At 46.9% G+C, this 16,975-nt stretch overlaps 1 protein-coding gene across 2 annotated transcripts in view; it reads right to left on the bottom strand.

The window, feature by feature from the left end:
• Positions 1 to 16,975, bottom strand: part of IPO13 (importin 13) — an 848,611-nt gene that overhangs the window by 152,851 nt on the left and 678,785 nt on the right. For both annotated transcript variants that reach the window (XM_069642404.1, XM_069642403.1), the window contains exons 13-14: positions 5,060 to 5,197; positions 2,532 to 2,628 (exon numbers count right to left, since the gene is read on the bottom strand). In XM_069642404.1, coding sequence (XP_069498505.1) covers positions 2,532 to 2,628; positions 5,060 to 5,197 — 235 coding nt within the window. The remainder of the gene's footprint in view (positions 1 to 2,531; positions 2,629 to 5,059; positions 5,198 to 16,975) is intronic.

The following is a 16,975-nucleotide window of genomic DNA, read 5'->3' on the forward strand; positions in this document are numbered from 1 at the left end:
AGGCATCCGCCGAATGGTGAGGGTGGAGGCAATATATACAATCCATATGTCCGTCCCCCTCGTAAACCTTTTTCAAGCCACACGTCGCACATGGACGGAACAGCGCTTTTCCTGATACAGAGGACATATCGTACTCGAAATCCAATAAGGCAACCTAGTACAAAATAGTAAGACAACACGAGGAGATCCCACTACTTTGGAGACGGTTGAAATCTGAAGGGGAACCGCGGGGGCGGGCCTCTTATACTGGGACGGCCTACGGAGCATGCGTAGGCGGGTCCTAAAAGGACGTAGATAGGACACAAAAGTGTCAAAAGTTTTCCTATAGGAAAAGGCTATATATGTGTACCGAGGGGTCCCAGTCTGACGACGGGGAATATTCTAAGCATGTGAATCCATGAAAGATCCAATGCTGGAGAATGCAGTATGATCAGCCTGAAACTCGAACAGAAGAGGACCAGATACATAAAAACTGGCAATTTCTCTCCCGATAGCTACAACGGGAAGAGGTGCAACAGAGGAGGGAGAAACATTTCAAGCAAGAGAAGACCGAGAAGATCTTTTACAGATCAAATAAGATCTCTTCTCTTTCTGGGCAGTAAACCACCACAATGGTTTCACGATGACCTTAGTCACTTGTGGGTGTCTCCATACTGTATGCTTGAGGATGAGACACTTTCACACATTTATCTAAATGGACTTATACCATCACAGTCACCCATTTCCTGCCATGTTATCAAGAGTTTGCACACATTATTTCATGGGATCTCCTTATGGGGTGCCAAGTTGGATTCTGAGGAACAGGCACTAAGAGCGGCTTCCATCATCCCATGCAGGCCGAAGCCCGACAGATGTTTTCAGCTGTGCCCATGTATGCCAGACCGGCAATCTACATGGATTTGCAGTATGACTGGAGTCCTTACATCTCCAACACATCAACAATATATCTCTGTGTGTTGAAGGACAAATCCAGCTCTCAAATGGGTGTATCTCAAGTAACCACTAAGCCCCGGGACCCTTCATCAGACCATGAATGGGCTAAGAGCATGTGAAAGAACTTTTGCAGCATTCAGATTTCAACTGCAGATGGCAATAAGCATCAGACTAATACTCTCCCCCGCGTTCTGTCTCCCAGACAATGAAATATTTCTAAACTGTTCCATCCAGATACTTCGTCCTCTGCACAGCAAAAAGATATTCCCAGATATAGCGCTACATAAATATATAAGTAATAACAAATGTATTCTAAACTGCTTGTTCCGGTGACTAGGATAAGATGAAGCGAGCTATGCTCTGTGTAACTGTACAACAGCTTCATTTAAAGACGCAAGGTGCAGTGAACTCACTTGCACAGTTGTCGGTTTGATTAAATGTCCAGGTTAAGGTGCTGGTATGTTTAGTGCGCTAGTGTCAAGGTTTTTTTTCAATTCTATAAACAATTCCTACAAAGAATTCCCCACAGTGTTCAGTGAAATTTGTCTTTGACGTGAAGCAAAGATTTTGATTCAGAATCTAGGCATAGTTTCAAGAAAGAAAAGGACACGGTTCAGTCCCTCCAGGTAAGATTCCTGGGCTACCGTTGCAACAGCATTCCCTAACCTCTGTGTGGCACACTTATGGTGATGATGCATGCATGCATCTGAAGTGCCAAAGATGGAGTCCTAAAGTAAGTGTCCAAGGGCTATGAGTGCTAGTGGCATGTAGCACGAAATGTGGAATGGTATGCAAGCAGCGTCTGTTGAGGTCCACTATGTTATTTGCATTAATATAGCACTTAATTCCCTGGCTGCGCAAAAGGTGTCCTGCTGGCCATCTTCGATGGCCTTTCGTAGAGGAGGATTTCAAGGTGTTTAGGTTGGATTTTCATCTTTTAGTTATCAGTAGTTTAATGTCTGTGGGATTCATCATGACAATAACTGATGCTCTTGGGTGGCTCTCCACATTCTTTGATGTAGGGCCCATGCTGGTGGAATTTCTGTGGGGGGGTACTATCTTCTGGGGTTGGTGACCTGGCAGTGTTATTTTTGCACAAGCATACATAAGAGGTGACCCTGTGGGAAAAAAACTTCAGCTGAAAATAATTTAACAAAAGCAATTTCTATTCGACCTAGCTTACCAGGGATGGCAGTTCCTAAGATATCAAAGGCTCAACATGCAGCGGATCAACACAAGATTTGTAATCGGCAGCAGCGTAGTGCGCAGGGACTCTTGCGACATGCAAATGGGGAACTTACTATATTTAAAGCATAACCAGGGAGTTAACATAAACAGACTGCTTTTGCAAGGCTTCTTCAGAACCAATCAGATTACAGGATTCGACTGGATGAGTGGGAAGAGCATTGACACTTGGTGAAAAAGCAGGTTGGTCCAACTAGTTTAAGAAAATGCAACACAAAAATATAAGGAACTAGAAGAGCCTGGAAAGAAAAGCATGTGAAGGTTTGCAAGATTCAGGAAAGCAGCAGAGCAACCTGAATAGAAGATGGCACATGGGGCAGAAGGGCATCCATGCTGGCATTCAAGAGACATACCTTGCTGAAAGAGAGAAAGAGTGACCGAGGAGACAAGGAGGAAGAGAGCCTTGATGGGTGGGAAATGGGCCGGTTCGTGAGCGAAGATGTGCACCAGCTGAAAGAGAACAAGAAGCAGTGGTCATCCCATGGAAAGCAGAATGCAAAAGATGTGAGCACCCACCACGGGGGAGGCACCAATGCAAACAAATGCCAAAGAAGGCACTGCAAGAGCAATGTAGAAGAACAAGGCACACTAACATTCCTTACCCAAAACTGCAAGAAGTTGCATGTTCAGTTCGGCCACACCACCCGGGCATTCAAGAGCTAAAGCAATCTCACACAGAGCGATATACGGAGATGTCATTGGGAACAGCCCAAACTGTGGACGTCCCTAATCTGGAGACTGCTCATCCACATTATTACATGCTGGACCCCTCTCACCCTGAGGAGCCATTCCTAACCCATAGGGGGAAAGAAGGTGGCAGTTTAGAGGGACCCCATTTCTGTCTCCCTCCCTCCCCCAAGTGCTTGCTTGTATATGAACAGTACCAACTTGCATCACCCCATACCTTCTGAGCACAAACTGATCAGTTTTTCTCTCTTTTGCAGAACCAGAAATGAGGCAGCCGAAGTAAGCAAAGACACCTGCAGGACTGCAACCTACCTGCGCCCCACTGTAAATGCCAATGATCATCTGAAACATAGAACCAGCAGAGAGCGGGCGAGCGAAGAAACAGAGCCTAAGCATCTGCCATACATGCCATGCACCGCTCCACTACACAACAGCGAGCAAAGCAAAAACCTCTGCCCCAGATCTATTACAACAGGGGCTTTCGGCAGATTGTTTTTCACTTACCTTGTGGGTTCATTGCACTACAGCTCTTTAATATGCACTGAGATGGTTGCAGCACGGCAGACCCACAGAGAAAGGGGGCGGGCCCTAATCCGCTATTTGTAACACCTCCCTGACATGGATGATGAGATCAGTTTGTTCAAGGCCAGTAACCAAATGGTAGAAGGAGGGAGCGGATAAGCGGGGCAACAGGAAACCGGAAGGTGTAAGATGTTCAGGTGAGGTCAGAGGAGTAGGTGGCAGACTAAGAGACCAGCAGGAGGAATAACCGTGGACTGGATTCTGTACACGATTTAGAGCACAAGTGAAGTATTGATTTGTGAGAGCAAGTGGCACCGTGTGGTGAGTGTGCGTGTAAGAGTACAAAGGGTAAGTGGAATGTACTTATGAGAGTGCAAGGAGAGTGACTGAGTTTGGTAATGTGGAGCAGGATCTGGCAGTGTGGCAGAGGGAGCGGTAGTGTGGCGGAGGGAGCGGTAGTGTAGCGCCGTGAGGAGCAGAGTGGCGCCGTGAGGAGCAGAAAGAAGGGGAGATATTTGTAACTTTGTAAGGAGGGCCAGGTAGTAGAAGGAAACAGACATCGGAGGGACAGTTGAGGAAGACGTGGGGATAAGTGGGATGAATGAGAGTAGTGAGAGGAGAGTAGCAGTCAGAAATAGGGTAAGGAACATCAGGGCATGAAAGGACGAAGATTGAGTCGGGCAGCATGTCTGAAAAGCACAACTCTATAACCAACCCATTTAGTTACTTACAACACCGAACATGTAAGACCAGCTTAGAAAGAGCAGGAGGGAGATCAGATAGAGATGGTGTTTGCCTCATTTATAATAACCTAGATAAAAGACGGTAGGGGTGCATCTTTATTTACTAAAATGGGGACTCGGGAGCCTGGGCTAGGGTGGAAAACGCTGCATCTATATGAGAGATTGAGGGTTGGCGAAAGCACCCAATAAAAACCCTTGAACCTTCTCTGTAAATTGGAGTGTTCTTTAACCCCTCTGTAACAATGCTCACTTTGCAGGGGACATGCACATCTAAGGCACTGCTCAGACGTTAACCACTTTGTAAGCAAACAGTAAAGCCGGAACCGACATTCCGATCGGCCTCCTTGTAGCATGAGCAACCAAATGCAACAGAAAGATTCAAGGGTCTCAACAATCATATTGACTCCAACAAACACATTGTCATTAAGATTCAGAAGGGACACTCTTCATATTGGTGTTATGAACAGTGCATTAGCAAGAGCGCGGTGCAGTAGTCAATGGAATACTGATGAGTGCTCTTCTCCGTTTCGAGTGCATATGGAAACCACAGCTATGGGTGCCTGGACTCTGCTAGACGGAGACCCCGTCTCTGCCTGATAGAAACCCTGGCTCTGCTGATAGAGGTCCCGGCTAAATATAAAGAGCTCTGTCTGAAGACCATACCTCTGTTAATAGAGTACACAGTGACAAAACAAAGTACCTAGTGATCAAATGGATAGCACACCTCAGGGAGTCTGGTGTCAGGGAGCGGAGGGTAGGGCGGAGTTCACACAGCTTAGGGTTCCTAGACTCCACATGGGTAGCACAGGTCAGAGTGCCTGGAGTCGAGACGGATACCACTTCGCCACAGTAAGGAATCCACTATGTGTGAACAAAGCTTGCACCCAAGTTTTGGTGCAGCCTTCACAGATGCACACACAATTTCATACCTGGCGAGTAAGGTCAAGGGCTGAGAACTGCGGGATTGTGCTGTACATCTGACCCAGCATTTCACACAGCTGGGGGACCATGGGCGCAAAATCATCCAGGAGGGTCTTCACAGACTTTTCAAAGATGGCACAGACAGACTGCAAAGAAAAGGGAGAAAATCACAAGAGACCATCATAAAAAAAGCAGGGCTTCAAAACGGCTAGACAGACTGGCCAGCAGGTCCATCTTCAATTCAAACTCTAGGTACAGCAGAGTGCCGTGTACACACCTGGTGGGTATTCAGCTTGCATATAGAGTGTGACACCAGTAGATACTCCAAGAGTGGCTAGGGGGTAGCCTTACAATGAACTGCTCCGACGGTCACCAGTCAAAACCACCATGTTAACATTCAGCACAATAGCTATGTTTCTGAAAGCGCTACAACTTTGAGATATTGAAGTGACAAGATGAAGGCTTTGATGTCTTTTGATGGACTAACGGAAAAATCTATAAAGAGATGGAACAAAGCATTGGCTTTCAAAGTCGCAAAGACTTCATGATCAGACGGTGCAGAGTGTACCATCTGATGAAATAATCTCTGGAGCACCAACGCTAATGATTTGTTCCTTTTCTTCATAGGTTTTTTAGTAAGTCCATCAAAAGGTATCAAAGCCTACATCTGTGTGGATTTTAAGACTGGATTAACACTGCATCTAACTTTTCTTTGCAGTTATTGAAGTGAAATGGGTTAATAGGGGATAACAATTTAACAGGCGCAAAGAATACAGGACAGTACACAGAGATTAATATCTAGGGACTTAAACCAGTGGCTTTATGCCCGATGGAGATGGTCTTTTAAAAAGCCTTCCCCAGTTTCATGATCCGGTATGGCGGGTCTGCGGCTGCGTCCACTTTAACCTAAAAATGAAGTCTCTCTTCCAATCAGGTGCACTTTTGCGTCACAAAGCAGGCAATCTAACATGTTCTTGTTCACCCTCATCATGGCTAATAATTTACAAGAAATCATCATTAAGTCTGTCTTCCTTGATCAAATCTCATTACTCAATATCATACCTACCTGCATTTAGCCTACTTGTATAGGTTAGCCTTCTCTTGCATGTAACTCAATTGTGTAAATTAGCCATATTTTGCACTTAGCTTTTTTGTGTAGGTTAACCTTATGCCCCCTGCTGCGCCCTGAGATAGGCATTGTGTTACATTGTATTGTGCTGGGTTCTCCTCCCTGAGACCGGCTGTTGGGGAAAATAAATATATCACACTTCGATGTATGGCTGTGGGTAGGAAAAGTGTTGCACCTAGATGGATTGTTGGGGGGGGGAGGAAATATGTTCCTACTAAATAACCGTACTAAAAATTCACCATTCTGCATACTCTGCTTCAAACTCTGAACGCAACACAAACTGCACATACTTCACAACACCCAACATGAAACCAAACCATACCATACACATTCACACCTCAACACCACATGATGGCTACCAACCGAAAACACAACAATGCTCAGTGACCGGCTCCTCCAAACTGAAACTGCCAACAGCACACCAAGGCTCTCTTGCTCTTCTCCCTCCCAATACCACTAACAATCCCCCAACACTCCTTGCATTGCAGACCTGGCAGAGTGCCAAGAGACAGCGCAAGTAGTGACAGTGTGTGTTACAAGACCCCTTAACGTTAACATAACACTATCTTATCAATTTAGTGAGTTCCCACCCTGAACAGGCTTCTTGATACCATTTGTAACTCTGTGCTCCTCACTGGGCACCAGAAACAGCCTTTGGACTTACCAGATGAATACATTCAATAACACGCCATCACTTCTGCAAGGGCAACCAAGGGGCCGAGAGGGGGGGATCAAGGGCACTGACAAGGAAGATTGGGAACGATACTGGCAAGTAATTAGCCATTACCATCTATTGCACCCTCTGCAACGCAGTATCAATGTAGACCTTACAAGCACTCCATTAACCAAGTAGTAATAGGAGAGGCCCATGTGCTCTGCATATTCCATACATTACCATCCATTGGCATTGCCAGCCTCAACTGCCTGCTCAGCGTCAACAGGGCTGTTTATCCTCTGTTGATAGCCCAAAAGTGACAAAAAGAACATTGATTTATGACCCTTACAACATCCATTCCATGCCTTCCAGCATTCAGGAAAAATAAAGGAAGGAAAATGTCTTGAGGCAAATTAAACTTTGATTGATTTTGCTGATCACCCAAAGATCTCTTCACAGCACCACAAGCTCGGGGGTGTTTGTTCTGAGAAGCGTGCCTCTTTCACCTAATCCCTCCCCAAATAAATCACTACTAGAAACTATACTCAGCAGTCCACTGTCACTTCAAAGAGAACAGTACTCAAGGTGAGGCCACATCGCCAAACAAAATAGAGGTTACAGAAAAGGTCACAGGCCCTAGCATAGAACCCCCTATAATCAGACCAGTAGGAAAAAGCCCCTAGTGTTGCAGAAAGACCTTCAGAAAGGCCAGGCACCTGGACGCTTCTATGCACACTGCTGTTTCCCACAAAGAAGGCAGATCGAGCCAGACAGAAAAGTGGGAACGGCGACTTCAGTAGAAACATTGGTTGGCCGATTGCCAAATAAACAGCCAGTAGAATATACTCTGCATTGTCTCAATATTGTCGCCATATTGAACACCACCCACAGAAGAAGGTAAATGACAGGAGCGCACGCTATAATCTATATAGCCACTGCAGAGCCAGAATGTGCCTCTTCCATCTTACTTCTAACTGGAGTCTCGAGCAAACATTGGGAACTTGTTTGTCCTCTTTTGAGATAAACAGATGCCTCACTAAAGTCCCCCAATGGTGTGTAATCTCATGAAACACTGAAAGAAGCAGGACAACCTCACGTAAAGATGAAGACCCTTCATCTTCTTGACGCTAAAGGTACCTTATACACAAACTATGCAGACGATACCCAGATCCTTCTACCCATGTCAGGAGACTATAGCTGTAACTCCAAATTATTGGGAGCCATTTACCAAACCATCCAAGCATGGATGGCAAGTCACTCACTGTGCCTCAATGAGGAAAAGACAGAGCTACTCCATATTGGCTCACAAACCCTGCTAAATAAGCTTGACAGAGCCTACAAATCATTCATCGATGGCTTCCCCATCCCAGTCTCACAACAAGTCAAGACCCTCGGGGTATACCTTGACTCAAATTTTTCGTTATCAAAACAGGTAAATGCCATCACATCTTCAGCAGCTTATACCATGAAGTAAATTAATGTCTGCAGGCCCTGCCTTTCCAAGGTCAGTTACGCCTCCATTGCCAGATCTCTTATCGGCTACAGACTTGATTATTGCAACTCCTTATTTGCTGGTACAAGTTCCCGCAACATCAACAAGTTGCAGATCATACAGAATAACGACAAACGTACAAAAAAAAAGACAATGGCCCTCATCACGAGTCCGGCGGTAACCGTGCCGGTAAAACCGGCAGGCTGCCGCCAGACCCGTAGTCAGTTACTGTCGCCTGACTTGTCGGATTTACCGGGGCATTACAACCTCAGTGGTCCGGTAAATACGGCGCCGGTAATTCTGTTAATACCCATTCCCCTGGAGTCCAATGGGACTCCACAGGAATGGGGACAGAGGAAACACTGGCACCATGTCGTAATGGTGCTGGTGTTTGCGTGCATCTCAGACCTGCATCTCAGACCTGCCGGGTGGGCGGTACGGCACCCGCCTGCACAACTCTTAGTTTGCCAGTCTGGAAAACGGTGCCAGTACGGTTTTACCAGCACTGTTGATTCAGGACCGGCAAACATGTAATGAGGGCCCATGTCTCTGCAGCCAGAAAGAAGGAGAACTGGCTGCCCCTCCACGAACGCATACTTTTCAAAACACTGGCCATCACATACAAATGTATCGCCAACACTGCGCCGAGACATCGGTCCTGCAAATTTAATATCACACAGTCAACAAGACCTACTCGTTCAGTCTACACACATCGCCTCTGCGCCCCAGGATTCCAATTGTAAAGATCAGGAGGTCGTAGTATCCCAGTCTTTACGGCACAGAAATGGAATGCTCTACCACTGCCTCTAAGATCAGAGCATTCATATTGGGCTTTCTGTAAACACCTGAAAACCTGGCTCTTTACCTCAGACTTGCAACCCAGAGGCCGCACATAAACTCTTGATTACCCAACCACCTGCAACGCCAACATATCACCATATATACCTATTTAACAAGTTTATGTATCCACTTTAAGCGTTTTCGACTACCTAAGCACATGTATGTACCTTGCTCCAACGCCTTGATGCCCATGGGCTTAATGCACTATACATATGTAAAAACAAATTAAATAAACATAAAATAAACAGAGGAGATCTGCGTGCCTATTCCTTTTCCCTAGCGGATAGGCTGGTGTCAGGGTCATTAGATTTTGCTCTGTCCAGGTACAAATCATCCGTGCCATCATTACCAGTGAGTGAGAACGGTGCCCCAGGCCCTCACTTGTTCACATATCACTATGCCACCTAGTGTCGTGAAAATGACAATAGACTGGCATTTTGAGGAATCGGGGAAACAAATGTGATGAATTTGATGTCTCTTTTGCCAGAGGTAACCTCTCCTCAATTGGCCAGGGGACAGCAGTCGCTACCTGATTCGGACACTGAGATCACAATGAGAGGGAGGATCAAATGAGGCGAGGCATGAGGGTTGGCGACCTCAGAGGGATGGGCAGGCATCAGATGAGACAAGGGATCCCCACTTTCCTTTTAGGGATACCCAGTCTATCCGCCATGTCTTAAAGGCATATTGTGACAAACGCTATCCACATCCTGTAAAAGCTGCTGACAGACCTCATGAACATTTTCCACCTGGTAAAACAACATGTACAGAGTCGAGGAAGAGGACTGTAATGAGCGTGACAAATAATGCGCAGTACAGTGTTCCTGAAGAAAGTGATTGGTCCAAGACATTTTCCAGCAGGGAGGTGGGAGTTTAAATCAGCTGCTGCGAGAAAATGTAGAGACCTTCCTTTTCCAAGCGTTTGCTTGGAACAGTCAAGAAATACAGGGGCAGTGCAGAGAAGACTGTGTCCGAATCCGGGACCGAACCCCAAAGGCAGATGAATAACCAGGTTACTCACTGTAGTGACCACCTTACTCCTAGTCCATAGTCCCCTTTCCTCCATACTTATGGGACATCTCTCCGTCCTGTGGGACGGGACCGGTGCACTTTGTAAAAAGCATCCAAAAAATGTTTTCAAAAATGTGTCCTTCCTCCCTTTCTTACGCGGGGCCGTAACCCCGCCCTCCTTGGCTCCGCCCCATGCATTGCCCATCAGTCCTTTTCTATCGCCAGGTCAGAGACCTATTAGCAATAACAGAAGAACCTTATTAGAGGGGACGGCGAGCGTATGGAGAAAAGGGGACTATGGACTAGGAGTAAGGTGGTCACTACGGTGAGTAACCTGGTTATATTCCTACGTCCCGTCTCCTTTCCTCCATACTTATGGGAGATTCCCAAGCACTCCTTACAGGAACTACGGGTGGATGGAAATACCCCTTACTGAAAAAGGCCCAAGTAGCTGACCTAGCGATGGACTCCCAGAGGACATATTTCTGAAAAGCAACCGCGGCTGCCTTGCCCCGCACCAGGTGTGCATGAATACCCTTAGGAGGTTTCAGCCCTTGGACGGTGAAAGACTCCGTAATGCAGGCGGCGATCCACCGAGAAATAGTCGCCTTAGATGCCTGCTTACCCTGAGGGTTACCAAAAGTCACAAACAGTTGAGAAGAACTCCTAATCTCGGAAGTTCTGTCCAGATAGAATTTAAGAGCCCTTCTGACATTAAGACAATGCAGAACCCTTTCAACCTCTGAGTTAGGGTTCAGAAAAAAGACCGGCAGGGAGAACGACTGATTCAGATGGAATTCAGTTACCACCTTCGGCAGGAAAGCAGGATTCGTCCGTAGGTCTACTTTATCCTTGTGAAAGACTAAAAAGGGATGCTCCACCTACAAGGCATGGAAGCTCACCCACCCGCCTCGCTGACGTAACGGCGATCAAAAAGGACACTTTCCAGGATAGGTACTTGAGGTCCACCGTGGCCATTGGTTCAAAAGGCTTGTGGCACAAAGCCGTCAGGACTATATTTAGATCCCACGGCTGGTGCGGGCTACGAATTGGAGGGTAGAGGCGTGTCAAGCCTGCAAAATGCCTCAACCACTGGATTACCCAGAGAGTAAGAACATTGGTCTGTAGAAAGATAAGCAGAGACCGCTGAAAGGTAAGTTCTGCATGACAGAACGTTAACACCCGACTCTGCTAGGAAGGATACGAAGGACAGCACCGTGTCAATCGTAGCCCCCCCCCCTTGGGTCCAACTGTTTCTCCAAACAGCAATGACAGAACCTGAGCCATTTACATCTGTATTGGGATCTAGTCGAGGGTTTCCTGGCCGCCTGGATAATACACATGTTATCCGCAGACAAGTTAAGATGTTCTAAAGACTTGAACTCAGGCACCATGCCGTCAAGCTGAGCGATTGTGGGGAGGGGTGCCACATCTGCTGTTGCCCCTGATAAAGAAGATCGGGGGTCACTGGTAACCTGATCGGCGGATACACCGACAGGTGTTGAAGTTCTGAGAACCAAAACCTGGCCGGCCACCACGGAGGTATGAGCAGAAGGGAACAGTTCACTGAGTTCTTCAGCTTCCAAATTGCTTGGACTAGAGGCAGAGGCGGGAAGGCGTAAGTTCTCATGTTGTGCCATGGAATCTCAAGTGCATCCCCCAGAGAGGAGGCTCCCAGCCCCCCTCTGGAGGCATACTGAGGAAGCTTCTTGTTTACCACCGTAGCGAAGAAGTCCACCTCCAGTGTGCCCCAACGCAAGAAAATGCATGAGAGGACCTCCGCCTTCAACTCCCACCGTATCTGACCACTGTTCGCCAGCTGAGAGCATCCGCTGTGACAATCAGCTGGCCCGGGATGCGCACAGCCAGCAGCCAAACACCATGAAGCACAGCCCACTCCCAAATCTGGATAGACAGGTCCATGAGAGGAGGAGACTTGGTTCCCCCTTGTTTGTTGATGTAATACATCGACACCACACTGTCCGTGCGTAGGCGGACCACCTTGTTGGCTATGACCTGTCTGAACGCCCCGAGTGCTAGGAAGATCACCAGAAGCTCTAAATGATTTATGTGGTGGAGCTTGTCCTGAGGCGACCAGAGATCCGAGACCTGAAGAGGATCTAACGTCGCACCCCACCCCAGGAGGGAGGAGTCCGTCGTGATTGACACCGTAGGGACTGGGTCCTGAAACCCCGCACCCACCGACAGGTTGCTGAAAGATCACATGGAAGCCGGAATCATTATCAGCTTGGAATCCGGGTCCACAGCCTGACGCCAAGAACTCCGAAGAGCCATCTGGGTCCGTCTGGGTCCGTCTCATCTTGAGACGAGCAAGAGGAAGAGCCAACACGGAAGAGCCAACACGCACAAGGCCATGAGGCCCAGAAGCCTCTGGAACCACCAGGCCGACATGCTCTCTGACTGCGCAAACATCTGACACGTGGCTAACAGATCTGCCATCCAGTCCCCGGTCAGGTACACTCTGCAGTCGATCTTGTTCCAGCGAAAATACAGGGAGGGCGAGCCCAACAGCTGAAAGGGAGGGTTGAAGGGTGGGGTAGGGTTAAGCGGAAGCCCGCCAGAGCGACTGACAAGACCCATCTGTCTTCGGTGATGGTCTGCCATGCCTCCCAATGAAACGCGATGCGTCCTCCCACCGGGGTCTCGTGCAAGCGCATAAAACCCTAATTTTGCAGGTTTTTCGGTGGTGTTGCCACCTGAACCTGAAGAGGAGGCTGAGGAGCGGGAGAAAAACCGAATCCATTGCTGCCTGTGGCGGTTCTTCCCCGAGGGGGTATCCACACTGCGAGATTTCCGGTCAACATTTGTGATGTCATCTTTGATGTCCTGGGTGTTAGGCTTAGCAATGCACGTTGGTGGTGCGAGTTGTGGTTGCTTAGCTTACCATAATTGGGGAATGTGCAGTGTTTTTTGGTTTCAATGTGAAGTGTAACATCCCTTTAACAAAGTATTTCTTTATGAATGGACATATATATGTATGGCAGTGTACAAAAACAAAGGGGCTAAACATGTGATGTCGTCAGTGATGTCATAAATGACATTTGTGATGCCATCTTTCATTTTCTGGGTGTTAGTGTTAGCAGTGCACAGTGGTGATGGCAGGTATGGTGGCTTAGTTTACCATCACTGGCGAATTTCAGGGGTTATTCGGTTTTAATTTGAACTATAATGGGGGGGGTGGGAAAGTTTTTTTAGTGAAGTGCACAGGTTTTTGGTAGGGCAACTTAACCATAACATTGTGCTAATGAAGTTGATGTGCCGGATACACACTGTCATCATGTGATTTTGGGAGATATGTAGTATAATGGACGTACTTGATAAACATGTAACACAACATACAAAACCCCCTCCCTATGGATATCAGAAAGGGACAGACTGAGCGCCTGTTTGCGGACGGGGCGGACGAGGTCAACAGTAACCAAAGAGGCAGGGGATATCTGAAAATGTACTATTCTCTTACACCAAAATGTTCAACGCAGAAAAAGGACACAAAGACATAAGGATTAATAAATAAATATGGAAACCTAAACGTGTGAAATGGAAACGACGCATTTAATAACCATGTAGAATGAAATAGATGGTACCATAAAAAAAAAAGGATGCCTCCATCGTAATTACTTCACAGAAACTCGGCAGCCTAGACCGACAGTGGACGCACGCAGGACAAAGGGAAATAACATCAAAATAGTAAGTGAAGATCATTTTTTTATATGTGTGCGTACTTTTTTTGGCATGTGGTGCAGAAATAATCATGCCTTTCTGTTGTTTTGACATAGAAATGACGAGTACTTTGGAGTGGTTGGAAGAGTGGGGAAATGTCGGAAGAGAGCGATAACAATGGTACACAGCACTCTGCGCATGCAAAGTAATGGCCAGTATTTTATGGGCATTTAATAGATATATAATTATTTTTTACAGACTAGGAAAGAAAAAAAGAAAGGGCAACAAACAACACAGAAGAAGACAGGCTGAAAAGGATTGAACTGAAAATGGAGACACTGAATGAGAATTTTAAAAGGTTAAGGGAATTTGTGTAGGACTGTGTGAGAGGAAAAGTACGTTCTGTCCCATCTGTACCTGCCCCCCTTCTCCATTCCCTAGTGAACCATCCCCAAACCTTCAAGACGAAAAGACGTTTTGACGAAACATCCATCCTTTCTTCCCCTCACAAATCTTCCCCTCATAACCAGCCTGTGTTGAATCCTAATTCCCCTATATTTGTGTCAGTATCTGCTTCCCCCGGTATTTCTTTGGAATGAAGTGTTTGTGCGTGTTTGGAATGTTTTTGTATAGTAGTTGTAGTTAAAGAGTTTGAGTAATTACATTTTTTTTTATAAAAAGACTTAAAATGTTCGCCCACAGCGTGCCTGTTCGACCTATCCGTAAGGAATGGAATGTGGATGTTGTAATGGCAGTACACCTACCCGTACTAATGTCAAATAAGATGGAATTGATGTTTGACCGCACCATCTGTGCATGTTGTGCGTAAAGAAACAGAAAGCAGCGTCCTAAGGACATTATACCTCGCCGTACTGCTTACAAACGACATAAAACATGTTCGTAGAACACACCAGGTGTCCGGGATGTCTGTAAATGAGCAAAATGGGAGTGTGTTAAGGACACTATACCTGTCCGTATCGTCCGCAGCCAAGATGGTACTGTCCGTAGAACAGGCGCGGTGACCGGCATGTTTGTAGTCAAACAAAATGGAGTTGTCCTAAGGACACTGGACCGGTCCGTACAGTGAGCATATCTTGTACGCACATGCGCAGTACACCCATAAGTACAGCGAACATCGCGCCTGTCCCTAACTTGCCGTCTGACTTGTGTCACACTTTGAATTAGTTTGAGAACCCAAACACTGTCCGTAGGACGCTGGCGCGCATGCGCACGTTTGTTAGTCTGCATTTGCTGTCCAGCGGACACCCATTTCTGTCGCGGATGTGTTCAGGACGTCATCATGTGACCGCACCCACGCTGAGCGTGTGGACTAATATTTGCACAGTTTGTGTGCTTCCGCAACAGTACAAAAGAACTTCCACACAAGGCAAATTATTGTACAGTATAAAAATATCATTTCACATATCGCAGACACTATATTACCTGTGGACATGGTGTGTAAAAGTTTTGGAACACTTCAGTGATGAAGATGGTGATGAGGCGCATCCCTCCACCCCTATAAATGGCCACACCCCCAAGGGCATCTTCATTGGGCTTCTGGCTATTGGCAGATTGAGTTGTGCTGCCTTTACTGCTGTAGTGACCAATAGGAAAACTAATTGTTATGGCATCCATGGCTACTGTCGCTTCATTAGCCTCAGCAACACCCCCAAACCCTCCACCACCACCACCTCCCAAAGGGCCTGCAGAGGGATATACGGGTGAGGATGTAGAGCTCGAGGAAGAGGAGGAAAGAGAGAATGAGTTGGAGGAACTGCGCACTACAAGCACTCGCCGGGAGTCATGGGTGTGGCGGTTGTTTTCTGTTTGTGGGAACGTACCAAAAGCATGTGCAACCGGGTCAGGTGTAACCAGTGCCAGTTGGTGCTGAGTCGCGGGAGACCTGGTGTGTACAGCTTTGGTACCATGAAGCGCCACCTAACTTCGTTCCACAGTGCAGACGATCGCAAGGTGGTGCCATGTGAAGAACATAGTAGATTAAGTTCCTCCACAGCATCCTCCGTGTCCGATCCTCTCATCACAAGAGACACTCCTGTGGGAGAGCGCCTCCCTCCAGCTGCCTCACAAGCCATTCGAAATGCTATGGACCCTTTTCTTTCAAAGGTAACAATAGTGTGTATGTATTGTGATGCAGTACTCTGCAGGGGGGAGAGTTTTCGAAGTGCTTTTGAGGCTACGGTCACTGAGCATCAGAATAACTGCTTCCTACCAAAGTAAAGATCACCCTATAGCTTTCTCTCTCCACCTGCCCCTTCTTATCCCCGTGGTTGGTGTCCCTTCCTTACCCTCCTTTGCCCTCCTCTCCTAGTGTGGTGTGTGCCCAATAGCAGGAAAGTGGAAACCAATAACAATTTTTAAAAAATGGCTCTCTTCAGAGCCGCCTTTCTCAGTTTAACAGTAAAACTGGCAAGTGACCGCTGTAGGCCCCCGCGCATTTTTGAAAAAGTCAGCGGACAGTCGTAGGACACAGAAATGGAGGGTGCACGCAAAGTAAAACCAATGGACTGTACGCTGCGAGTAAGTGGTGGCTCTGAAAAGAGTCTTTGGTGGTGTTGCGTCTGCTTCAAAAACTGTACATTGAGAAAAACGGAATGGCAAATAGGTTAGTGTGATTCCAAAAAAGGGCGCGATGCATTTTGTACATTGTGAAGAAAAATGTGGTTGCCAGCATATGTGAGATGGACGCCATCTCGGCAAAAAATGAAAGCGCTCCGAAACAAAATGTTCTCATTGTGGAATGAGGACATGCCAACATCTCTTAGAAAAGCACAATCAGCCTTATTCACATTGCGTCTCGCTTTCTCCATTTGTGGACCAAATGCAGAAGAACGCAGCCATATTTGTCTTTGTGCAATACGGGAAAAAAGTATGTGGCAATTGGGGGGAACATGTCCATGATCTGCGCAAGTCCTTCCTTCATTGCAAATTGCAAAGAAATTCCAGAGACGTGGCCTAAACTGTTTCCTCCGCAATGAATGATAAATATATCAGGATGACGCTCTGTCAGTAAAGTAACACAGAGAGGTACCAAGTCCAGCCATCTCATTCCACGCACGCCATGCCAGTGCACTTCCGCATGAGGCAATCCAAGATCT

Source organism: Ambystoma mexicanum, chromosome 1q, assembly GCF_040938575.1.
Source record: "Ambystoma mexicanum isolate Mex_15411 chromosome 1q, UKY_AmexF1_1, whole genome shotgun sequence".
NCBI classification, from domain to species: domain Eukaryota; kingdom Metazoa; phylum Chordata; class Amphibia; order Caudata; family Ambystomatidae; genus Ambystoma; species Ambystoma mexicanum.